At 40.2% G+C, this 26,533-nt stretch overlaps 1 protein-coding gene across 1 annotated transcript in view; it reads left to right on the forward strand.

Annotated features, from left to right (window-relative positions):
• The first annotated feature begins 4,702 nt into the window (after positions 1-4,702).
• UBE2R2 (ubiquitin conjugating enzyme E2 R2) overlaps positions 4,703-26,533 on the forward strand; it is a 106,510-nt gene continuing 84,679 nt past the window's right edge. Inside the window, exon 1 of the mRNA XM_079113274.1 lies at positions 4,703-5,379. Coding sequence (XP_078969400.1) covers positions 5,203-5,379 — 177 coding nt within the window. The 5' untranslated portion in view covers positions 4,703-5,202. The remainder of the gene's footprint in view (positions 5,380-26,533) is intronic.

The following is a 26,533-nucleotide window of genomic DNA, read 5'->3' on the forward strand; positions in this document are numbered from 1 at the left end:
TTGTTTCATTCACTGTTGTATCCCTGGCATTTAGCGCAGGGCCTATCAAGTGGGAGACACTCAAAACATGTTTGTCCAATGAAAGAAAGAATGAATATATGGCTCTTTCTCAAGAGCACACCGGAAGCTGGGAGGAAGAAGTAAACAACTGCAATATACTGTGTGTGGGGTGCTATGACATGCACAGATTGCTGTGGGCACATTAGACCAGGAACATTAATTACATCATGGTAATTAAGAGCAATCACATTGAAGTAGGTTGGTTGAGGTTAACTTCAAGTTCTGCTGTTTACTCACTGAGTGACCTCAAGTAACTAACCTCTTTTTAAATTTTTTTTTTCTTTATTTGGGGAGTGGGGTTGGAGAATTAAACCTAGGGTCTCACATATATTAAGCAAGTGTTCTATTAAGCTATACCCCAGCCCATCTTTTAACCTCTTTAAGCCTTGCTTTACTCAATAAAATAAATATTCTAGAAATGATCATGTAATGGATTTTTGTGAGGATTGAATGAGATTCTGCATGTAAAAATCCTGTCACATAGTAATGCTTAGCGAATGTTAGCTATTATTAGAGAAATACTGTGGCTCCTAAAAGCACTCTCCAAGTCTTATATGTTAACATGATGAATGAGAAAAACATTGGCCTCTTGAGTCATTCGTGAATGTCAGAATTAACCTTCATAATGCAAATGTATCTTCCTCCACTTGAACTTACCAAGATTTCCATATCTTTTCTCTTTGGAAGAAAGATAATGGATTAATTACAACTGTCCTGGTTTGCACATACCAGGTGATGCCTTAGAGACTGAGGGTAAGGCCTGGTGCAGTGGCACACACCTTTAATTCCAGCTACTCAATTCCAGCTACTCGGGAGGCTAAGGCAGGAGAATTGAAAGCTAAAGACCAACCTGGGCAATTTAGCGAGATTCAAAATAAAATAGAAAATAGAAAAAGGGCTCAGTGGTGGAGCACCCCTGTGTTCCATCCCCAGCATGGAAGGGTGGAGGGAAGGTAGGTATTTTGTTTTCTTTTCCGCAAGAGGGCACCAATCAATCAAGTCAATCTCTACCTGTCATTAGAAAACAAAGAAAGCTCTAGGAAGTTGTTTTTACTATTTTTCATTTTTTAAAAAATTGCTGTCCTCTATCTAGATATATATCTATCTAGTGGTTCTGGAGACTCAACCCAAGACCTTGTACATGGTAGGCAAGCATTTGTACCACTAAGCTACTTCTCCAGCCTCTATTCTTCATTTAGACAAAAGTGGTTTTGTTTTAGAGATTGAACCCAGGGCCTCCTGCATGCTAGGTATGCTCTACCACTAAGCCACAGCTTGCTCTATCTATCTATCTATCTATCTATCTATCTATCTATCTATCTATCTATCTATCTATCTATCTTATCTATTTATTTTCCTGAGGCACCTACTATGTGCCTGAGTGCCTGAGAGAGCCTAGATGTGGGGATGGAGGGTGGAGTCCAATTTGTTATTTTGTGATACCGACTGTCTTCCTGAGCTTGGCTGTGAGTCTGGGAACTTAGTGTCTACTTTGTGTCAGGCTGTGAGCTGGTTTCACGAGATACAAGGATGAATAAGACACAGTTGCAGCCTACCAATAGGTAATGTTTTACTGGGGCTAGTTCTGTAGAATTCCAGTTCCTGACTTAAGAATTGGGAGAGCCTTGAGTACAAAACTCATTACCACATTAAGCTGCTAGCCTTCCAGTTTAGGATCATGTCCATGGTGTATACTTAGTATGAGTTTGTGAGTTGAGCCCAGGGGATAGCTTCTGGTCTGGATAGAAGATGTATGTTCCCGTGGGTTCGGCCAGAGAGCTATCATTGTATAGGTTAGGGTGGGGCTATGATTTCATGTATGTGAAATGCTTTGAAGATGAACTTTCTGCCTATTGGTCTACTCACAACCTTGCTATTAAAGGTGTCAACATCATCTCCCACGTTTCCAGGTCAGCAATCCTCATGTGCCTAAATTGGTGGAGGACTGGAAGCCTGAATAAGGCATATATCATTATTTTGGGAGGAGGGCTGCATTGAATAGGAGGACACTCCTCTCCACTTGCTTCCAACTTAGGGCCTGACAATTCTCTACACTGAGTCACATCCCCAGCCCAACACTCCCCTTCCTCTGACAAAAGCTCTAATTCCAGTGGAGTTTGGTCTCAAGACCTAGATGGTAGGGCTGGGGGATAGAGAATGTTTTAAAGTATGGAGTCCTCATTGACTGAAAACAAACACACACTAGAAAGAAAGGAAAAAAGGAGAAAAAAAGAGAAGGGCTCTTTTGTGCATAATGATTTCCTTCAAAGAGTACAGATAGAATGGTTAGGAGGAAGGAGGAAGCAGAGTAACTACAATGGAGAGACCTGATGTACTACCTAAGCCAGGTGATCAAAGTCAACATCAACAATGCTAAGTCATGTTGCTTTATTATGTGTCCTTGATAAGGTATGATGAAAATGGCATTTTATCTCTATGCTCTTTCCCCTCGAAACCCATAACCCCAGACTTATCCCAAATCCCAGGTGAGGGACTATCTACAAAACATTTGAGGCTAGGGGCGATGGTCCCTGCCTATAATCCCAGCAATTTGGGAGGCTGAAGCAGGAGGATCACAAGTTCAAAGCCAGCTTCAGCAGCTTAGTGAGGCTCTGACTCAAAATAAAAACAAAAACTTTGCCACTGTAGCTCTGGTAAAGTTTCCCTGGGTTCAATCCCCAGTATACCCTCTACAAAAAAAAATTATTTTGACCAATATTCTTCAAAATTGTCAAGGTCATCAAACACAGGAAAAGCCTAAGAAACTGTCACAGTCAAGAAGAGTCTAAGGGAACATGAAAACTAAATGTAGTCTGGTAGCTTGGATGGTGTTCTGGGACAGAAAAGGGACATTAGGCAAAAACTAAGGCAATATGAATAAAGCATGAACATTAATGATAATGTTCAATACATTAATAATAATTATCAATATTGGTGATAAATATAGTACACTGATATGGTATTAATAGGGGAAACTGGGTGCCAGGTACTTGAGAATCCTACTGTCTTCTCAATTTTTCTATAAATTTAAAACTGTTGTAAAAATAAAGCGTATTAAAAAAATGAAGATGGTATCCACAAAATAACTATCCTTTTGATTTCTTTTTAAAAAAATATATGTATTTATTAGATGTCAATGGACTTTTATTTATTTATATGTGGTGCTGAGGATCGAACCCAGTGCCTCACACATGCTAGGCAAGTGCTCCATCACTGAGCCACAACCCAGCCCTCCTTTTGATTTCTTTAAAGCTCCTATTTATGGATCATTTGCCAGTCACTATGCTAAATGCCATACATAGATGATCTCATTTAATTGGTACAATTGCTTGTGTTAGGTACAATTAGTCTGCTTTTATACAAGCTGATGAAACAGGGAGAGGTAACACAAATGGTGGAACCAGGGTTGAAACCAAGATCTCTCTGATCTCAAAACTGTATGGAACTCAGTATTCTGGCTTTCCTGAGAAACGGTTCACACAGTTACAACACACGACTTTCTAAGAGAAAGAAGTATTATTATTTTTTAAATTATTTTTTAATTTTTTTAGTTGTAGATGGATACAACGCCTTTATTATTTTTACGTGGTGCTGAGGATAAACCCAGTGCATCACATATGCTAGGCAAAAGCTCTACCACTGAGCCACAAACCAGTCCACGACAAAGAAATAGTCTAAATAATGGGAACCGAAGACAGCACATTTCACTTCAGTTATGATTATCTCAGAAGCTGGAGGTTGAACAATCAAGCTGAAAGGACTATGGGAATGGGTGTCAAAAGTTCAACTTTGGTAGTTTTACAAACCCGGATAAGCAGAGCATTTGTCCGTCCCATAGCACACTGAACTAGGGACCCAAGTTCAGTTTGTTAATTCTCTCTCTTCCCGTAACTTCCTATTTGTAGTTAAGAAGTAAGAGCTGGCCTACCTGTCTGCCTTATTTTCTCCTTTGGGAAAATGCCCTCCCTTAAGGTGGGTGATTTGCCCAGTGGCAACACAGGCCAGGAGGTTGAATCTGCCGGAGATAAGCTGGGAAATCTTGTTTCCACCCCTAAGATCCACATTGTCGACCCTTATTAATCAAGCACCTACTAAGTGCAGGGACTGCAGATTGGGTGTCGCCGCCGGGAGGGGACCTGTAGAGGACTACGGTTCGTCCGAGGACTGCCCTTTGGAGGCTGGTGTATGTACGTTGGGGGAAGGTACGGAGAGCTCTCGGACCAGAAGTCCCTTCCGGATACGCCTCTATAACCGCGGCGCCAAGCCACACAAGTCACTTTGGGGCCAAGGCGATCGCCGACAGCCAGCTCTCCACAACCATTAGCCTTTAAGGGTGGGGACACGCGCCGGCGTCACAAAGCGACGCCACCGCCACCGCGCGGGCGGGCGGGATGGAAGCCGGCAACTGAGGGGAGGAGGGGAGGAGGACAAGGCCGGCGGGCAGGCGGGCAGGCGGGCGGGGGAGGGAGGGGCGCGCGCACGCGCGTCGGGCCGCCAGCCGCCGAGAGCCGCCCCCCTCCTGGCGCGCGCCCCTCCTCCCTCTCTCCCTCCCTCCTTCTCGGCTCTGTCGCTCCCGCGGCGAGAGGCGCTCTCGTTCTCCTCCTCCGCCCCTCCCCCCGCGCAGCCGCCGCCGCCGCCGCCGCCGCCGCTGCCGCGAGACCCCCGCGCGCCACGCTCCCCCTCCCCCTCCGGCCCCGCGTGCCCTTCGGCCCCGGCGGCCCCCGAGGCGAACGAGAGGGCGAGCGAGCGCGGCGCTCCCGGGCCGGCTCGGCCCCCTCCGCTCACCATCGCCGGCCCTTCGCCGCCTTCCTCGGCTTCCACCTCCTCTCCCCCCCCCCCAAGTAGAGGCCCCCTCCGGGGGGGGGAGGCCCCGGACCCGGAGCGGATTCCCCTAACTCCTTCAGCCCCTCCCCCCATCTGGCCCGAGTGTGAGGAGAAGGGCCCGGCCCGGCCCGCGTCGCGTGTGAGGAGGACCCCGGGCCGGCCCACGGGCCGTCTGGGGCCTGGTCCGGTCCGCCGGCTGTGTGAAGACAGGGGCCCCGTGCGGCCCGGCCCGAGGGCGAGCGGAGGGGAGGGGCCTGGTCCGGCCCGGCCGGTGCGCGAGGACTGGGGCCCCGGCCCGGCACCGCCGCCGCCGCCGCGATGGCCCAGCAGCAGATGACCAGCTCGCAGAAGGCCCTGATGCTCGAGCTGAAATCCCTACAGGAGGAACCGGTGGAGGGCTTCCGGATCACCCTGGTGGATGAGTCCGACCTCTACAACTGGGAGGTGGCCATCTTCGGACCCCCCAACACCCTCTACGAAGGCGGCTACTTCAAGGTACCCTCACCCTTTCCCGGACCCGGCTTTCCCGGCCGAGGCCTCGGCTCCTCCCCGCGTTGGGCAATTTTCGGGGCCGGGAGTGTGAGTGCGGGTGCGTGGAGGGGGCTCTCCGGCTCGCAGCCCCCTCCCCCATCCGTGGAGGCAGGAAGGCCTTGCTCACTAAGTGCCTTTTCTTTGTCATGGGGCGGGGGCGGGAGGCCAGACTGCACCGGGAAATAGGAAAGCCTCTCCGGCTGGGGTAGTGGCTACGGGGGAAGGAGTGCTGTCTTTGTTTCCCCAGCTGAGGGTGTGTGGAAGGCGGTGGTCTGTCTGTCTTTTCTCGACCTCCCATCAGAGCCCTCCTGCTCGGGCTGGAACTGCCCCAGAGGGCAGGGTGACCTGCACTTATTGGATTGGACTTTTCTTTTTTTGGGGGTGGGGTGGTGGGGGGAGGGGAATTAGCCTGTCATTTCAGAGGCTGCCAGTGCCCTGACATTTTGAGGATTCATTGGGCTTCTTGGGTGGTAATAGTTCCAACTTTGCATTCCAGTGTGCGGTAATAAAGAAGAGGACCCTAGGGGTGGTTTAAAAAAGAAAGGTGCCTGCGTTGTCTTTCCATTATCCACTTGAGGGAACTTTAGCCTTCTTTCTGTCCTCATTTCTCCATTTACCTCAGTCAGTGCTTCTTTGAAAATGCCCTTTGTCCTCACCCCGCCACCAAGTTTACTAGCATTTTTTTCTCCATGTAGAAACACCCATAAAGGGTGGTATGTGTCATGAGGGGAGATTGATAGTTTCCTACTTTAGGGAAACAAAATGGAAAGATTTTGCTCAGGTAGTTAATTCCAGCGAGTGGAGTCGTTTCACAGATGAAAAGTATCGGGCGGTGAGATGGCTTTCTCTGGGTTGGATGATTCCTTAGACGGAGACCATAGACATTGTTTCTATTGTTTCCTGTGATTTTAGAACATTGCTTCCAAAATTATTCTGGAGTCCAGTGTATTTTTCTTTAACTCCAAGGTAGATGACTTGGAGGTAGTTTTACTTTTGTTTTGAGTTTAGCATTTTTTGTAGGGAGGAATCCCAAATTGAGGATTTGAATGTTTTAAATTTTGGTGGCAAGACAGAGGAAATGAGTGCTTAGGAATTCATTTAATTTTATTTTTTTATTTCCAAAATTAAGTGAAATAGGCCAGTGAGTCAATTTTAGTTTGTTTTGAAGGGAGGGGTTATCTTGGCACAAGTTTTAAATGAGTATCTTAGTCATGTAGTTGTGATGTGTATTTTTAGGACTTAACCAATTACTTAACTCTTGTTTTCTACTCTTGTCTAAAGGTAGAAGCCTTAGTTTCAGACTTTAAATTAGGTCAACTTTGTAGAAAATGGTATTGATACAAGAATATTTAATAGTTACACCATGATAACTCACAGAACACCTAGTAAAGGCACATTTTTAGAATATTATGTAACAGTGATGTCCTTACCAACTGTTTACTTCATTTTTTGTGAATATATATTACACTTTGTGTATGTTTGTCAACATATACTATTCAGATGCAGTAATTTAAAATTGCTAAGTAAAGGTGCAAGTTATTAGTGATAAATTGGAAAAGGTATTGCAGTGTTCATGTTGAGGCACATTCTTTATTTTTAAATATAAATTTTCATTTATAGGTACTGGAAGTATTTTTGCACAAAATGGGATTTATGGATAACTTTTTACATTTTTTAGCAAAATCTGTTGGTTACCTTCAATGGGTAAAGTTTAATTTTTTAAAAAGTCTTGTTTGGAATAACTGATAGTAAAGGCAAATGGGTACTAGTTAGAATACTCTTACTCCAATGCAATTTTGTTTAAAAAAAAAAAAAAAAACTATGTGAAAGAAAATAATGGGTTGCAAATTGTAGTATTTTTGCCTAATTTGGAATAATTGGTTCAAAACCTCACAAATAGGAATTGGTAATATGCAAGGATTTCCTGTAACATATATACTGATTTAAAATAAAAGCTTTTAAATTTCAGTTCTATTAAAAAGAGTGGCTTAAATCTCCTATTTTGTTGTATGTGTTAGATTTCTTAATCTTTAGTGTGTTTACCTTAAATTCTTTAGGGTTTTTTTTTTTTTTTTTTTTTTTTTTTATGTACAGGGGCTCTAACTCAGGGCATTGTCATTGTACTATTGCACTACACCCCTAGCCCCTTTACCTTTAATTCTGACATGTAAAAAAAATGTATGAAAAGCCAAGGCACTGTGGCATGCCTGTAATCCCAGTGGCTCTGGAGGCTGAGGCAGGAGGATTTCAAGTTCAAAGCCAGCCTCAGCAAAAACGAGGTGCTAAGCAACTCAGTGAGACCCTGTCTCAATAAAAAGTACAAAATAGGACTAGGAATGTGGCTCAGTTGTTGAGTGCCCCAGAGTTCAATCCCTGGTACAAATAAAAGTATGAAAAAAAAAAATTTTTTTTTTTAAATACCTGGGATTGAACCCGGGGTGCGTAGCCACTGAGTCACATTCCCAGGCCTTTTTTATTTTGAGATGAGGTCTCACTAACTTGCATAGGGCCTTGCTAAGTTGCTGAGGCTGGCTTTGAACTTGTGATCCTCCCACCTCAGCCTCCTGAGCCTCCGGGATTACGGGATTACAAGCGTGTGCCACCACACCCCACTGAAAATTCTTGGTGTTTGTGATATGGGCAGTGAACTCAGAATCTTGTGCATACTAGGCAAGTGCTGTACTATTGAGCTACATTCTCAACTCTTTTACCTGTAATTCTGACTTGTAAAAAAATGTATGAAAATCACTCAACAAGTCTTAAGTTTTATTCTTGTATGAAAAATTTGTTCAATAGTATTTTCTTCTATTTTGTCCTTTTTTCTATTGCTTTCTATCTCATTCATCCTTTGTTGGAAAAGGACAAATTTAAATTTATGGTCATTGTGTTTTATTTCACTGCTTTTGTCTTAAAACAAGGCTTTTAGTGTATTCCACTACAGCTGCAGTTAAAAGTTGGCACAGAGCTTTCTCTACCACTCTTCTCCCTTATCAAATGTTTTAGTCTTTGAACATTGAGTATAATTTATTTTCAAGTTGAATTCTTTTTTGTATTTGGCATAATCATTTGAATAAGTGGCATTCATTCTTTAAATTTTTCAAAATATAACTCCTTTAACTTTTAGGTGTTCATAGGTCTCTAACATCTTTTTCACCATGCACTGGTTGGCACCAGTTCATTTTAAGCACGAGATCTGTTTTGGAGACTGAGATCTATGCTATTTCTTAGTATTTTGTTTTTTTGATTCATCCTTCTTTTGCTTATTTAATATCTTTAAACTGTGATTCTTAGCTTTGGAGGGAATGAATGTATGATGGGCAAAGGTAGTTTTTTCTGTCTTGCATGTTATAAAATCTTTTTTGTGCCCCCGCCACCCCTTTCTTGATGTTATTGAGGGAACATCTGAATTTCTTTGCTTCTTGGAATTTTTCCTCTAATGGTTGATGGCTTAGGATATGGAGAACATCTTCTGAATTTATTTTGCTACTGTGGAGCAAGCTGAAATTTTTATTATGTTTCTGTTGATCAAGGCAGTAGTTAATGAAGACTTAACAAGTTCACTTCCTCCCCTTTAAAAGAAACTATCTTTTCAAATATCTTCTGATGATCATAATGAAGTGTGAGTGCTTTGGTATAGAACCTCTTTGGAATTCCTGCATTATTTATCTAAAAGCATGACTGTGAGTTTAGAGTGAGAAATAAGAGTACCTCTCATCATATTCATAACATAAAAGTTTAGATCATAAAGGAAGCTTAAAATACCATAGGTAACTTTCTGTACGTTTTTTTTTTTTTTTTGGTACCAGGGATTGAACTCAGGGGAACCCAACCACTGAGCCACATCCTAAGCCCTATTTTGTATTTTATTTAGGGACAGGGTCTCACTTTTGCTGAGACTGGCTTTGAACTCGAGATCCTCCTGCCTCAGCCTCCAGAGCTGCTGGAATTACAGGCGTACCCCACAGCGCCCAACAACTTTCTGTAGTTTTCATTTTATTCAATAATCTGATTGAGATAATTAATAGATGTATTCCATTTTTAGAAAACCCAAAACTGACAAAAGTATTTGTTAAATACTTAAAATTTTCCCTAATAGGAATACTTCCTTATCAGAATAACAAACTCTTAAATTATACACACACACACACACACACACACACACACACACACACACACAGTTTTAAAAATAAAGGAATATTGGACTGGGCTGTGGCTCAGTGGTAGAGTGCTCGCCTAGCATGCACAAGGTCCTGCGTTCGATCCTCAGCACCACATAAATATAAAATAAAAGTATTGTGTCCACCTACACCCAAAAAAGAAATTTTAAAAATTATTAAAAAAAGGAATATGCATATTCACTAGGCTTCATTTGTTCTAGAATAAAATAATCTGTTTTCTGCCTCTCCTTCACCACTCCCCAAAAAACCCAGACCTAACCTTTGTGCCTTGTAATGTCCTTTAGATTATAACATACTCTATTTTATGATTTTTTTTTTTTTTTTTTTTGCGGTGCTGGGGATCGAACCCAGGGCCTTGTGCTTGCAAGGCAAGCACTCTACCAACTGAGCTATCTCCTTGGCCCCTATTTTATGATTCTTAATTCTTGTTTTCTTTTCTTTTTTTTTTTTTTTTGTGGGGGGTGGGTCTTTTTGTTTGTGTAGTACTGGGGATTGAACCTAGGGTACTCACTCTACCCTTGAGCAATATCCCCAGCCCTTTCAAAAATTTTTTTATTTTGAGACAGAGTCTCATTAAGTTGCCCAGGCTGGCCTTGAACTTTATTAGTACTGGGCATTTAACCCAGGGGTGCTTTACCCTTGAGCTTCATTCCCCACCCTTTTTATTTATTTGTTTTTTATTTTGAGACAAGGTCTGTCTGACTTGCTTAGGGTCTCACTAAGTTGCTGAGGCTGGCCCTGAGTTTGTGATCCTCCTTTCTCAGTCTCCTGAGTTGCTGGGATTACAGGGATGCACCACTGCACCCACCAGGCTGACATTGAACTTTTCAAAACTTCCTCCTCAGCCTCCCAAGTAGCTGAGACTATAGACAACACAATGCCCAAGCTCCCCTCTTTTTTTTTTTTTTTTTTTTTTTTTTTTGTACTGAGGATTAAACCCAGAACCAAGGGTTCTTTACCACTGAGCTACATCCCCTGCCCTTATTTTAAATTTATTTTGAGACAGGGTCTCACTAAGTTGCTGAAGCTGGCTTTCAACTTGTGGTCTTCCTATCTCAGTCTCCTGAGTTGCTACAGTTGCAGGTGTGAGCCACCACACCTTGCCGAACAATTACTGTGTAGTTCTTAATACATAGTTGCAACAATTCTTTCTTCAAATTCCTCCCATATATGAATCCTTTTGAGAAACCCATGGGTTTTATCCTTAGGGGGAAAAAAAAATGTGCCTGTAATCTACTTTGTATAAATTTCCAGGCCATTAATTTATGGAATAAGAATCCCTGATTTACCTGGTGTGGTGGTATACCCCTGTAATCCCAGCTTCTCAGGAGGGTGAGGCAAGGGGTTTGAAAGTTGGAACCCAGCCTGGGCCACTTAATGAGACCCCTGTCTTACAATAAAAATAAAAGGCAGGATATGTAGCTCAGTAGCAAGGACCTGGGTTCCATCCTCAGTTCCCCTGCCCCCCCCCCCGCCCCCCACTCCCCAAAAAAAGCCTGTTTTAAGGGATCTGAAAAGACACTTGTAAAAACAGAAGTATTGAACTTTTTTTTTTTTTTTTTTGTACTAAGGAATTGAACGCAGTGCACTTAACCCCTGTAAGCCACATCCCCATCCCTTTTTATTTAGAGACAGATCTTGCTAAGTTGTGTAGGGCCTCCATAAGTTTCTGAGGCTGGCTTTGCACGTGTGATCCTTCTGCCTCAGCCTTCCAAGCCACTGGAATTATAGGTACGCACCACTGTGCCTGGAGGAATTGAGCACTTTAAAAATTATAAAAGTGATGTTCTATCCCCCACTCCCCAATAGTTCCATTAACCTTTTGTCAGTTAACTTTGAACTTGGAGAATACCTTGAATGCAACATTGTAAATGGAAACAGATAATGAATGTCCAAGGGTTTGACACTTAATGTTTATTTTTTTGAAATTTCGAAGCAAATATGACACTTCAGTGTTTTTCTTTTTCGTGTGTGTGTGTGTGTGTGTGTGTGTGTGTGTGTGTGTGTGTGTGTGTGTGTTTGCTGGGGATTACTCAGGACCCTGTGCATGCAAGGTATGTGTTGCTGCCACTGAGCTACAGTGTGTCTTAGAATCCATGAAATCTTAAAATTGCCATCAGCCAAATGATACATGGGATTTAATTTTAAGAGAACCTTCCATCGAAATTGTATTTTTTTTTGAATGCCAACATCAGTGTCTTAGATTTGATAAAATAAGGATTAATTCTTCTTGGAATGAAGGATATGGGTCTAATTGTGTGCGTGTGTGTGGGGGGGGGGTTTGGTGGTGGTGGGAATTGAATGTAGGGCCTCTGGCCTGCTAATCACCCCTCCCCCCCATTCTGCCCCACTCTACCATTAAGCTAAACCCCATCCTAATTAAACTGTCTGCACCATTTTGATTCCCCTTTCTTCAGAGATTTGTTAGGAATAGTGTACTCATCAAAGGCTAAAGTACTGTAGGAAAAGTCACTTCCTTTTGAGTACTAAGGGAAAGTAGTAGGGGATTGATAACCTTAGAAATTTTATGAATGATTCTCAAAATTTTTAAAAAATTTTTGTTATTTTTACTTATGTTACAAAATAGTAGAATGTATTTTGGCATATTACACATACATGGAGCATAACTTCCCATTCCCATTCTTCCCATTCCCATCTTGTTGTACATGATGTGGAGTTACACTGGTTGTGTATTTGTATATGAGCATAGTAATGTCTGATTCATTCTGTCTTTCCTTTTCTCATTTCCCCTCTCTGTCCTTCATTCCCCTTTGTCTAATCCAAAGTACTTCTAAACCCCGCCCCCCCCCCACATTGTGGTTTGCATCACATATTAGAGAACATTTGACGTTAAAATAATTTTTTGTGTGAATTTTATTTATTTGAGGTACTAAAGATTTGACCTGGGTACTTTCCCACCAAGGTACATCTCCAGCCCTTTATTTATTATTTTGAGACAGTTTCTCACAAAGTTGCTGAGACTGGCCTTGAATTTGTGATCCTCCTGCCTCAGCCTCCCAAGTAAGGGCATCACAGGCATTTGCCACCTACTCTGGCTTTACTTTTTTTTTCCTTTTCTTTCTTGTAGTACTGGGAATTGGATCCAGGGCTTCATCTACCACTGAGCATATTCCTAAACTTTGAATTTAAAAATATAGAAATGTAAGTTATAGTTGTTACTGATGTAATTGTAAATGTTTATGAAAAGCAAAGCTTTTAAAGCTTCAAGGCCAATTAGAACATTTGTCAATGTAAGTATTATCCATCATGATATAATATTCTGTTCCATCTTTCTAATTTAGTGTTATTGATCCTAATCTAGAGTTCTTTAAGAACTTGTGTATTGGAGACAGCTGAGATAAAGGAGGCTCACAAATCAGTTCACCTCTACTAAGCTAATTAGGGGAAAATAACAGTGAGGAAGAGTATGAAATTTAGAATTTTAGGACTACAGATCTCCATCTTGCTGAAAGATTGTATTTAAGCCGGCAGGCACTTTTAGCGCTTTTACCTTTTTTTTTTTTTTTTTGGTATGGGTTATTGAACCCAGGGGCACTCAGCCACTGAGCCACATCCCCAGCCAGCCCTTTTTTGTATTTTATTTAAAGACAGGGTCTTGCTGAGTTGCTGAAGCTGAATTTGAACTTGTAATCCTCTTGCCTCAGCTGCTGGGATTACAGGCATGCGCCACTGCACCTGGCAGAGATTTGTTTTTAGTAAGAAATATAAAAATGTTTGGGGCTGGGGGTTTAGCTCAGTAGTGGAATACTTGCCTAGCATACAAGAGGCCAGTCACCAGTGGGGGCCAAAACAAAAACAAAAAAAGTTATTTTCCTAATTCAGGTTATTAAAACAAATTACCAGACAAGATGGCTTATAAACAACAACAATTTTATTTCTTTTAGTTGTAGAGGATAGAAATTAGAAATCAGTTTCAACAAATTCTGTTGAAGGCTCTCTTCTGGTTTGCTGATAACTTCTCCTTGGGTCCTCCATATGGCAAAAGAGGGATTAGCTCTTTTCCTCTTTTGGGGGGCGGGGGTCAGAGGTGGTGGTGGTGGTGCTGGGTGTACTAAGAATGGGCTCTACCACTGAGCATACACCCTAGTCCTAGTTTTCTCTTATAAATAAATCCTGTCTGGGGATTTTATCATCATGGTCTAATTACAAAGGCCTTACTTTCTACCATCATTTGGGGTTAGTCCTTCAATATAAGAATTATAAGAGGACAAAGACATGTAGTACAGAACAGTTCTAGTACAAATGATAAGTTGAGTTATTGTTGTGAACTTACTGACAAGGTAAATAGAATGAACACTTAAAACAGTAATATGGGAGTGCCGTATCTGTTACATATGTATGCTGTTGTTAGTACAGTGTTGTAGGTATCATTGAATGCTTACTATTGGCCATATACTTTACATAGAATATCTCATGTAATCCTCCCATGAGGTTATTATTGTTAATTGCAGTGAGTGTATAGGGAAATCATGTCACACAGAGCTCATTTATTTTTTCTGGAGGTCTTCAGCTAGAAAGTTGTATATCAAGCTGTACTTCCAGACTACTTGACTCTAAAGCCTGTGACTGTTAACTGAGATCTTAGACCAGTTCCAGTGATACTTGAAGCTATGAAAGTGGAGGGTTTTTTTTTTTTGTAAAGTAGCAGTTTATTTTTGAAACAGGGAGTTGATCTCCCAAAAAGGAAAGGGGTCTTGAGTGGTTTGCCTGAAAGTAGAGTTTTAAGAAAATAAAAATCAGGCTTAGGAGGTTTTTGTTTGTTTGTTTTTGGTACTGGGGATTGAACCCAGTGAGCCACATTCCTAGCCCTTTTTATTTTTATTTTTATTTTTATTTTTGAGTTAGGGCCTTACTAAATTGCTGAGGCTGGCCTGGAACTTGTGATCCTCTTACCATAATCTCCCGAGTCACTGGGATTATAGGTGTGTGTCACCATGCCTGGCGAAACTTGATTATTTATACTAGCAGCTTTTGCTTTACTCTCAGTGGAGAGTGGGAATGGTGCTAGTATTGAGAAATAGAAGTCTAAGAAGTTAGTCTTGGGATTAGAAATGATGATAAAACACCCCTAAAATGACAGTGAGAACTTGATTGATGCAGTTCATTTTCTCTGTTCAAACAAGGTGTGGTGGTCTGTAATCCTAGCTACTGAGGAGGATCACAAATTCAAGACCAGACTAGGCAACTTTGCAAGATCCTGTCTCCAAGTAAAATTAAAATGGCTGAAGTTGTAGCTCAGTGGTAGAGCACTTGCCTAACCTGTGCAAGGCCCTGGGTTCAATCTATAGCACTGCCAAAAAAATAAGTCAATAGAGTATTGACTTATGAATTAAAAATAATGCCTTGTACTTTTCCAAGTACATTTAAGCAGCATAGGGAAACATCTTTTTTGGTTGTTCTTATGGTTTAGTGTATTAAGTGATACTTTTTACTTCTATAATAGCTTTCCCCATTTCTTGTGCTGGAAATCAGATCGGGCCCTTGACCATATCAGACAAGCATATCCACTGAGCTATCCCCCAGCCCTATTATAGCATCTTTCTGTTTTTTTGTATTTGTTCTTTTTAGATATACATGACAGTGGAGTATATTTTGACCTATTCTAATTAGGATCCCATTCTTGTGGTTGATTGTGATGTGGAGTTTCACTGGTGGTGTATTCTATATGAACACAGGAAGGTTATGTCTGATTCATTGTACTCTTCCCTGTTCCCATCTCCCCTCCCCTCCCTCCATTCCCCCTCTGTCTGATTCTTTGAACTTCTATTCTTCCTTCCCCTCCTTATTGTGTGTTAGCATTTGCATATTAGAGAGAACATTCCGTCTTTGGTTTTTTGGGATTGGCTTATTTCACTTGGCATGATAGTCTCCAGATCCATCCATTTACCAGCAAAAGTCATAAAGTCATTCTTCTTTTTTTTTTTTTATGTGCTGAGGATTGAACCCAGTGCTTCACACACAGTGAGTGCTCCACTACTGAGCCACAATTCCAGCCTAAAGTCATTCTTTTTCTGAGTAATATTCCATTATGTATATCTGCCATATTTTCTTTATCCATTTATGCGTTGATGGGCACCTAGGTTGGTTCCATAGCTTAGCTATTTGTCAACCATTCGTATTTCTTTGTGAAGTGCTTGTTCAGTTCCTTGGCCCACTTATTGATTGGGTTATTTGGGATTTTTTTTTGGTGTTTCTTGAGTTCTTTATATATCATGGAGATTAACGCTCTGAGGTGTGGTGGTAAAGATTTTTCTCCCATTCTATAGGCTCTTTTTTCATGTTTTTGATTGTTTCCTTTGCTGAGAAGTAGCTGTTTAGTTTGATACCATTTCATTTATTGATACTTGATTTTGCTTCTTGAGCTTTAGGAGTTTTGTTGAGGACATCAGTTCTTAAGCCCACATGATGGAAGATTGGGCCTATGTTTTATTCTAGTAAATGCAGGATTTCTGGTCTAATGCCTAGGTCCTGATCTACTTTGAGTTTTGTGCAGAGAGATGGGATTCAGTTTCATTCTGCTACATTTCCAGCTTTCCCAGCACCATTTGTTGAAGAGACTGTATTTTCTCCAATGTGTATTTATGGCACCTATGTCTAGTATGAGATAACTGTATTTTATGTGGGTTTGTCTCTGTGTCTTCTGTTCCATTGGTCTTGGTGTCTGTTTTGGTGCCAATACCATGCTGTTTTTGTTACTATTGCTCTGTAGAAAAATTTAAGGTCTGGTGTATTTTGATGCCCCCTGCCATTATAGGCTCTTTAGATTAATGCCATTATTTTAATCGATTCTGTATTTGGAATTCCAGATTCTTCAGTTGTTTGCAGTATTTGCTGCATGAGTTGCTAATGTTTAATCAAAGGAATAAATCCCTTGAAATAATTCAGATCATGTGACTCATTTAGTAGGAGACATTGTAGGTTTAATGTTTGAAACACTGGATGATTACTTACTACCTTGCTGAAAAAAAAACCATGGCTTGAACACCTGTAATCCCTGTAATTCTGGAGGCTGAGGCCAGGAGGATTACAAGGCAAGCCCTCCAGCCTTAGCAATTTAGTAAGACCCTGCCTCAAAATAAAAAATACAAAGGACTGAGCATGTAGCTCAGTGGTAATGCACCCCTGGGGTCTAGTTCCCAGTACCAAAACAAAAACAGACAAAAACAGCTGGATGTGGTGTCACCTGTCTTGTAATCCCAGCAATTTGGGAGGCTGAGACTGGAGGATTGCAAATTCAAGACCAACTTCAGCAATTTAGCAAGGCCCTTAAGCAACTTAGTGAGAGCCTGTTTCAAAATAAGAAAGAAAAAGGGTGGAGATGTGGCTCAGTGGTTAAGTGCCCCTGGGTTAAATTCCTGGTGAGAAAAAGAAAATAACCATGGCTGGCTCCATTTACAAGATAACATTAAGAATTGTCAAAGTTTTAAAAACTTGTAGGATATGTAGTAATCCTTTATAGAAACAGAATGACTTTAAAACTTAGAAAACAGATTTTTAAGTTTAGTTGTGACCATACCTGATACATGGTAAGAAGGCAAAACAAAAATGTTGTTATTCAGATTATTTTCCTTCATATGGTTTGAAACTTTTCTTTTTTGAAATTGTTCCTAGAGGCACAGGTAAGTTTAGTCTAATACTTCTTATTCATGTCATTTTTTTTTTTTTTTTACTAAATAATAGTGTTACTCAGATTATTCAGTTTTTTCACTCGAGAAGAATCTTAATAACCTTCAGATGAGAAGTGAAATGATATTGAGTCCACATTAAAAATATGGAGCTTTACCATTAATGACAGTGAGAACAACATGATATGCTTGGAAGGCAGTTCTCAAAACAGGAATCCTGAGAAAGAATCTTGAGTTATCTGGAGCAGTGATGGTATAGTACTGTTGGAGTGGGTATGTGATATAGCCATCCCTCTTAGTTATTTGCCTTGAAGGGGTCAATTCTTGTGAGTCCTGGTAATTTGGTTTAGAAGTAGAAGATTTAAGTATCCATCTTTGTCTTATCACTTGGGCTATTTCCCCTTTGTAAGGGATCCCACGGAAACCACGCCAGACACGGGAAATCACGTAAGGGAGTTTATTAAGCAAACAAAGTGTCTTCCTGTAGGGTAAGAGAGAAAATGAGAGGAAAAGAAAGGGAATGAGAAAGGGCCAGCGCAAGAAAGAGTGTGAAAGCGAGGAGGATAGAGAAAGTGAGTAGGAGAGAGAGAAGGATGAGGAAGGATGGCGGGGTAGCTACTGTGAAGCAGTTGAATCCCACCGGGCTAACAGGGGACCAATATCGGAGAAGGATAATTGCAAGCTGACTGATGAACCTATACCTAGCTAGGATGTTCACTGATTGACAAGTAGTTGGGAGGCGGGGAAAATAGCTGCACCAGAAAGGGCGGAGAGCAGCTTTTGTACATTACACTCATATTGTTTAAATAGGGGGAGAATGAAATATTTTAATCAGGGACTATGCTGAGGGAAAATTTCAGTGCTGATGTTAATTAAAGCAAGTATAATAACTGCCACTATGGTGTGAATATGATTTGCCCCTCTCCTCAACTCATGTGAAAGTTTAATCCTGTAGTCATATGTTAATCATATTAAAAGTTGGAAACATAATTTGACTGTGATGTTTAGAGGGGAAATCTGGAAAGTGACTAGATTAGGTCATTAGGGTGGCGCCCCCATTGAATCCTGATGGCTTTATAAAGAGAGGGAGAGAGGAGCACAGGGATACAGTGATGCATATGCATTCTTGCCATGATGTGATACAGCCAAAGGGACCCCCCTATCAGAGCCTTCTCCATGAACTCATTTAGCTCACACTTTTGGATTTCTGTTCTCTTAAAAGTAACTTGGATATTTCATTATAATGAAAAACTGACTCATACATGTGCTCAGGGTTCCTATGCTTAGTTCTTTGGAAGTTTGTTAATTGTGTTTCAATATATACTCAAAAAAAATACAGGAAATTTGCTAGATAATAAGTTTCACTGAAAATATGGAAATTCTGTAGAATTTAGATTGATTTAAGTAATCGTGTTAAAAAGGTTAGTGTTTCCTGAGTTTAGAATGGCTAAATTTTTCCACCTTTTCAATATAAACATTTCAGCATATCTAAAGTTACTCTTTTATTGGTAAATAATGGAGTGATTTTTTTTTTTTTTTTTTTAATTTGTTTTTTCAGTTTTGGGTTTTCTTTGGTACCAGGGATTGAACCTGGGGCACTGAACCACTGAGCCACATCCCCAGCCCTTTTTATTTTTTGTTTGAGATGGGTCTCGCTAAATTGTTTAGGGCTTTGCTTAATTTCTGAGGCTGGCCTTGAACTTGTGGTCCTCCTGCCTCAGTCTTCCAAGTTGCTGGATTACTGTTATGCACCACAGAGCCCAAGTTTAGTTGTGCTTTTTGTTTGTTTGTTTCTAGATACCAGAGATTGAACTTGGAGATACTCGGCCACTGAGCCACATCCTCAGCCCTGTTTTGTATTTTTTTAGACAGGGTCTCCTTGAGTTGCTTATTCCCTCACTTTTACTGAGACTGGCTTTGAACTTTTGATCCTCTTGACTCAGCCTCCCAAGCCTCTGGGATTACAGGTGTGCACCACCTTACCTGGTTTAGTTTTGCTTTTTGATAAGAAATTGGATTTTACTTGGGGGGTTTTCTATCAGTAACATTTATCTACTTGCCAGGTTGACTCAGTCAGATCTAATTTTATTTTATTTTTTCCGAACGGGGCTTGAACCCAAGGACCTCACACATGTGGGCAAGTTCTCTACCATTGAACTATATCCCTCGCCACAGATCTACTGTTCTTAATGACTGAAGGTTTAACTAAAAATTAATTATGATTAAAATTTTGTTTATATATATAGTTAATATAACAAATTAATATCTTTCTTAGGTCTTCTTCTGTAATTAAACTTATTTAGGAGAAAGGTTAAGAATTCTGCAGCAGTGATAATGGAAAGTATTAGCAGAACCTTCCATGAAGATAAAGATCACGTAGCCACAATTGGAAAATCTAAAGAACAAAACAAACTCAGTTCTGTGTTAGCCTTAATTTTTAAGGTATTGGAAGAAATTAACTTGCTTAAGGCCTCATTAAGTTGCTGAGGCATATCTAGTCAGTTTTTAAATTTTATTTTGAGACAGAGTCTCTCTAAGGTGCCCAGGCTGGCCTTGAACTTGCTATCCTCCTGCCTCAGGTCCCTGAGTAGCGGGGATTATAGTCAACATAGCCTGGATAGCCCCAGAGTTTTGTTGATTGATTGATATTATGGATGGAACCCAGGGCTTTGCACTTAACCAGGCAAGCATTCTACCACTGAAATCTATATCCCCTGCACTGAAGTTGAGAATTTTAAAATAGTGACCTGTTAAGAATATTCTTATGGGGTTGGGAATGTTGGTTTAGTGGTAGAGCACTTAACTAACTACATGAGGTCCGTCCTTGTTTCTTTCCCCAGTACTGGAAAAAATTCTTTTGATGACTTTCTCTTTCTTTCTTTCTTTCCTTCCTTCCTTCCTTCCTTCCTTCCTTCCTTCCTTCCTTCCTTCCTCCCTTCCTCCCTCCCTCCCTCCCTCCCTCCCTCCCTCCCTCCCTTCCTTCCTTCCTTCCTTCCTTCCTTTTTCGTGGAAGGAAGATTGTACCTGGAGTCAAACCCAGGAGCACTTAACTACTGAGCCACATCCCCGCTTTTTTTTTTTTTTTTTTTAAACAGCATGCCTTTATTTATATGTTTATTATTATGCAGTGCCAAGGATCGAAGCCAGTGCCTCACACTTTCTAAACAAGTGCACTGCCACTGAGCTACAGCCCCCATTCCAGCCCTTTTTATTTTTTTATTTTAAGACAGGGTCTTGCTAGGTTGGTTAGGGCCTTCCCAAGCTGAGGCTGATCTTGTTGAACTTGTGATCCTCCTGCTTCAGTTTCCTGAGTTGCTGGGATTAGAAGCGTGCATTGCCACACCCAACTTTAATGACTCTTAATGTATTAAATGAATTAGAATTATTAGGAAACTACTCTCTTTGGTAGCACTTGGAATCAAATCAAGGGCCTTTCACATGATAGGCAAGAGCTTTGCCACTGAGCCTAACCCTAAGTATAAAAATACATTTTGATAGTTGAATTGATGCTTTGATAATACTCTACATGCATGTATTTTTTTTAAGAACTCTTGATATTTAGTCAAATATGTGTATTTTTTCCTCATTCATAGTATAAAGTCTCTTAGTTACAGAAGATAACTACATTTAGCACATTCTATTTATGTATATACCTTGAGCAAATAAACAATTTTTTTTTTCTTTCTCTCTCTCTCTTTTTTTTTTTTTTTTTTTTTTTTTTTTTTTGTTCTTTGGTTTTACCCAGGGGCACATTACCAGCTATATTCCCTGTTTTTTTTTTTTTTTTTTTTTTTTAATTTTTTATTTTGAGATAAGTACTTGGTAAGTTGCTGAGTCTGGTTGCAGTCTTGCCTCAGTTGCTAGGATTATAGGTGTGCACTGAACAACTCAAGAAAAAAAAAAACCCTTTTCCTTTTTTTTTTCTTCTGGTACTGGAGATTTAACGTAGGGGTGCTTATCACTGAGTTACATCCCTAGCCCTTTTTTATTTTATTTTTTTATTTTAAGTTGCTGAGAGCCTCACTGAATTTGCTGAGGCTGGCCTTAAAACTTGAAATCCTCCTGAGTCACTGGGATTACAGGTGTGTACCACTGTGCCTGACCAAAAAAAATTTTTTTAATATGGTGCTGAGAGCTAGGTATGGTGACGCAAGCTTGTAATCCCATTTGTTTTGAAAACTGAGGCAGCAGGATTGCAAATGTGAGGCCAACCTGGGCTGGGCATCTTAGCAAGAACTGTCACAAAAAAAAAAAAAAAAAAGATTGAGGATATAGCTCAGTGGCAGAGCATCCCTGGTACTGACAAAAATTAAAAAATAGAAAGTAATGCTGAGGGTGGAACCCAGACCGTAAGTAAGAGCATGCTAAGCATATACTTCACCACTCCCATCCCCAAATTAATTAATTCTTGGCAAGGAGCTACTCCTTGTTGGAGGAAACTTTGTATTTTTCTTTTACTGGATATTGAACCCAGGGGTGCTCTAACTGAGCTACACCCATAGTCCTTTTTAATTTTTATTTTGAGACAAGGTCTTGCTAAGTTGCTAGGGTTGGCCTCAAATTTGCAGATCTCCCTGTTGCTTGGGTTATAGGTTTGAACTGCCACACCCAGCTTGGAGGAACTTTTTTTTTTTTTTTTTTTGCTGTACTGGGGATCGAACTCAGGGCCCAGGGCCTTGGGCTTACAAGGCAAAAACTCTACCAGCTGAGCTATCTCCCCAGCCCTGGAGGAATTTTTTAAGTAGGGTAAAATTCCTGTGATGTGCAAATGATTACAAACATGCTCTCTTGGATTAGGTTATTTCTTACTTACTGTTCTAGCTACCAAGTATGTCCTGAAAACTTTTGTTAAGTCTCCATCTCTAATTAGATCTCTCTTGAGTTTTTGCCTGCTTGTTAGATATTTCCGGTAGTATGTAGTATTGACACTAAAGGCTTAAAATACAGATGGGACTTTACCTTTTTCCAAAAGCCTTCTATACTCACTTTCCTGGATATTGGACACTGTCTACCCAGGCACACAAGTGTTAGAAATTGGAATCAGTTCAGATGATTTTGTTGCCTCTTTTCACACATCTAGTTATTTTTGATACCTTGAGTCCCTAGTATTTAGACCCCTCCCTTCATTGCTACTGCACCATATAAGTTCACACTCAGTTGTCACTCACTTGAACTGTGATGGTAGCCCCTTAACTTTTTTTTTATGCCCTTCCAGCTGTAATGCCACCAAAGTAACCTTTTTGAAACTAATCTGACATAACCCTGACCATATACACAAATGAACAAAATCTATCAGCTTATCATTTTCCATAGCATTAAATAAATAAAAATTTATTTGTGTGATATACAAAGCCCTCATGATTGTTTTTTGTTTGTTTGCTTTTGGTACCAGGGATTGAACTCAGGAGCACTTAACCACTGAGCCACATCCCCAGCCCTATTTTGTATTTTATTTAGAGACGGTCTCACCAAGTTGCTTAGTGCCTCACTTTTACTGAGGCTGGCTTTGAACCCCCATCCTCTTGCCTCAGTCTCCTAAGATGCTGGGATTACAGGTGTCTGCCACTGAGCCCAACTTTTTGTTGTTGTTGTTGTTTTGATACTAGTCTTGCTGTGTTGCGCAGGCTAGTTTCAAACACATGGGCTCAGCTAATCTTTCCACTTTAACCTCCACAGTAACTGGGACTATATAGGTATGCACCACCATGTCCTGTTTGGGCATTTCATATAAGTGGAATCATGCATATGGGTTTTGGGTTTTTGTGACTGGCTTTTTTCAAATTAGCATGTTTTGGAGGTTCATCTATGTTGTGTTGTTATCAATACTTAGTTATTTTTTATTGTTAATATAATAGTAAATATTTTATTTATCCATCCATTAGACACTTGAGTGATTTTCACTGTTTTTTATGAGTTATGTTACCAGCATTCATGTATGTTAGTAGGGACATATGTTTTTATTTTTCTTGGGCGTTTACCCAAGAACTGAATTGCTGGCTTATATGATAATCTTAGCTTAACCATTTGAGGAATTGCCAGACTGTTCCATAGTTGCCATACCAAGTTATAAAGTTATATCCCATCATCAGTGATTGGTGATTTCTCTAGATCCTCACCAACACATGTCCATTCTTTTTTTGGTGGCACTAGTTATTGAACCCAGGGCTCAGTCAGGTTCACTAGAAAAGCACTCTATACTAAGCTACATTCCCAGCCTCCCTCTAATTTTTTTTTTTTTTTTTTAGTGTCTGTGTTGCCCAGGCAACTTGAGGTCCTCCTGCTGCAGCCTTCTGAGTAGCTGGGATTATAGACATGTGCCACAATACCTGGCTCATTGCTTTTAAAATTAACTGTTGACAGTTGAATCTATTTGACTGCTGAACTGCTGCCTTCAGATTTAAGGAATTTACTATTGGAGTGGATATAATGACATTTTATTACAAACTAAAGGAATTTGTTACAGCACTAATGTAATGGGAAGTTACTATGCTTCTAACACTGGAGGTTAGAAAGTTATGGGAAATTCTAGTTTCAAACTTAGCTACCCCCTTCTTTTTGGTACGGAGGATTGAACCCAGGGACACTTAACCTCTGAGCCACATTCCCAGTCCTTTAATTTTGAGGGCCTTATTCATGCTAGGCACATGCTCTACCACTGAGCTCTACCCCTAGCCCTAAAGATAATACTTTAAATATATTTCCTTTTGAAAATATATCAACCTGACTAACAATCTCTTTTAAATATGTACATTTTTTTAGTTGTAGAGGGACATAATACCTTTATTTATTTTTATATGTTGCCTCACACATGCTAGGCAAATGCTCTACCATTGAGCTCCAACCCCAGTCCTCTAACAGTCTGTGGTTTTTTTTTGTTGTTGTTGTGTTTTTTTTGTGGTGCTGGGGATCGAACCCAGGGCCTTGTGCTTGTGAAGCGAGCACTCCACCAACTGAGCTATCTCCCCAGCCCTTACAGTCTGTTTTTAAAAACTCAGCATTTAAACCACACCTGCAATCCCAGTGGCTTGGGAGGCTGAGGCAGGAGGATCATGAGTTGGAGACCAGCCTCAGCAATTTAGTGAGGCCCTAAGCAACTCAGCAAGACCCTGTCTCTAAATAAAATACAAAAAAGTGCTGGGAATATGTCTCAGTGGTTAAGTGCCCCTAGTTTCAATCTCTGGTACCAAAATAATAATAACAACAACAACAACAAATAAACTCAGCATTTAAAAAGTATTTCTCCATCTAGGCACACTGGTACACATCTGTAATCTTAGTGGCTCAGGAGGCTGAGGCAAGAGGATTGCAAGTTCAGAGCTAACCTCAGCAATTTAGCGAGGCCCTAAGCAACTTAGCAAGACCCTGTATCAAAATAAAACATAAAAAGGATTGGGAATATGGCTCAGTGATAAAATGCCCCCTGAGTTTAATCCTTGGTATTCCCCTCCAAAAAATCCCCAAATATCCATTATTTAATTACTTTCTTTTTGTTAGATCTGTAGATTATTTTACTTTCTAAACAGTATGTTGTCAGATACTTTTTTCTTTTTGGTGCTAGGGATTCAACCCAGGTCTTTGTTTATCCTAGGCAAGTACGGTACTGCTGAGTTATATCCCCAACACTTGGACACCTTTTCTTTTCTTTTTTTAAAGAGGTGGGATCTCAATATGTTTGCTCAGGCTGACCTCAAATTCTTTTTTTTTTTTTTTTTTTTTGCTGTGCTGGGAATTGAACCCAGGGCCTTGTGCTTGCAAGGTTAGCACTCTACCAACTGAGCTATATCCCCAGCCCTCAAATTCTTGAAGTCAAACAATTGGGTGGTCTCACCCTCCCGAATAGTTGGGATTACAGGTGAATAGTTGGTATTTCGAGAGTGTGCCATTACTGTTTTTAAAATGCCTTGTAGTCTAATATCTAAGAACCAAAATTAGTTTTTTATTTTTCACATAGTATTTATAGCTGAGAGAAACCTTAATGATCGTGTAATTTTACAAATAAGGACATTAAGGCCTATGGAGGAAAATAACTAGCTCAGAGGTACATGGGGAGTTTATTATAGAGCTAACAATACAACTCAGGTCTCTGAGCTCTAGTCATTGAATCAGTGATGGTAATCACTAATAAATTATTTTATACCCCCTTGGATTTTTTAACTGTTTCATAATTTTTTAAAAGTCAAATGTATGGAGATATAATTTATACGTAATAAAATTAATCTTTTTAATAGGTATAGTTTGTGAATTTTGATGAATGCATAGTCACATCTACTTTTTTTGTTTTGTTGGGACAAAGTATTTCCCAGACTGGCCTTAGATTTGGGGTTCTCCAGTTTCATCCTCCTGAATAACTGGCAGTATAGACTCCAGACTGGTAGTATAGTGTCTCCATCTTCACAGGAAAAAGTGACATGATGTGGTAGGACAGTTTTCATAGCATACTTGTGTGTATGAGAACAAAGTGAAATCAATTTTTTTTCTTCCAGAGTATAGTAAGGAAAATGACTGTGAGGATTATCTAAAAGTTATTGTGTAATTAGGGAATCCTTATTAATTTAGATTCTGATAATTTGAAACTTATGAGTTTTAACAAGACCTTGACAGTTCTCTTTAGTCTTATGATCAATAATGTTTTCTAAGTAATGGAGGATTATGGGGGAAGAGGTATTTAAACTTAATTGAACACTTTTTAGATAGATTTGGTGACAGTACTTTTTAAAAATCAATTTTGGTAAAATATATATAACATTACCTTTTTAGTCATTTTTAAGCGTATGATTCGGTGACATTAAATGCATTCACAAAATTGTGTAACCGCCTGAACCTTTTCATTATTCCATACAGAAACTCTGAACTCAATTCAATAGCAATTCCCCATTTCCCCTGATAACCTCTTATTCTCCTTTATGTCTGTGAATTTGCCTTTTTTTTTTTTGCCCCTTATATAAGTGGAATTACACATTATTTGTCCTTTCTCATCTGACTTATTTCATCTAGTATAATGATTTCACAATTTATCTGTTGTATATATCAGAATTTTATTATTATTATTATATTTTTTGGGGATTGAACACAGGAATGTTCTACTTCTGCTCTACATCCTCAGTCCTTCTTTCTTTGTTTATGGCATTGCTGGGGATTTAACCCAGGGCCTCAGGCATACTGGAAAAGCATTGTACCACTGAGCAACACCCCTAGCCCTTTAATTTTGCTGGGAGAGGGGTTTTGCTAAATTGCTGAGGCTGTCCTTGAATTTGTGATCCTCTTGCCTCAGTCTTCTGAGTAGATGGCTTGCAC

The sequence above is a fragment of the Sciurus vulgaris genome, assembly GCF_902686455.1.
Source record: "Sciurus vulgaris genome assembly, chromosome: 15".
Lineage (NCBI taxonomy): Eukaryota > Metazoa > Chordata > Mammalia > Rodentia > Sciuridae > Sciurus > Sciurus vulgaris.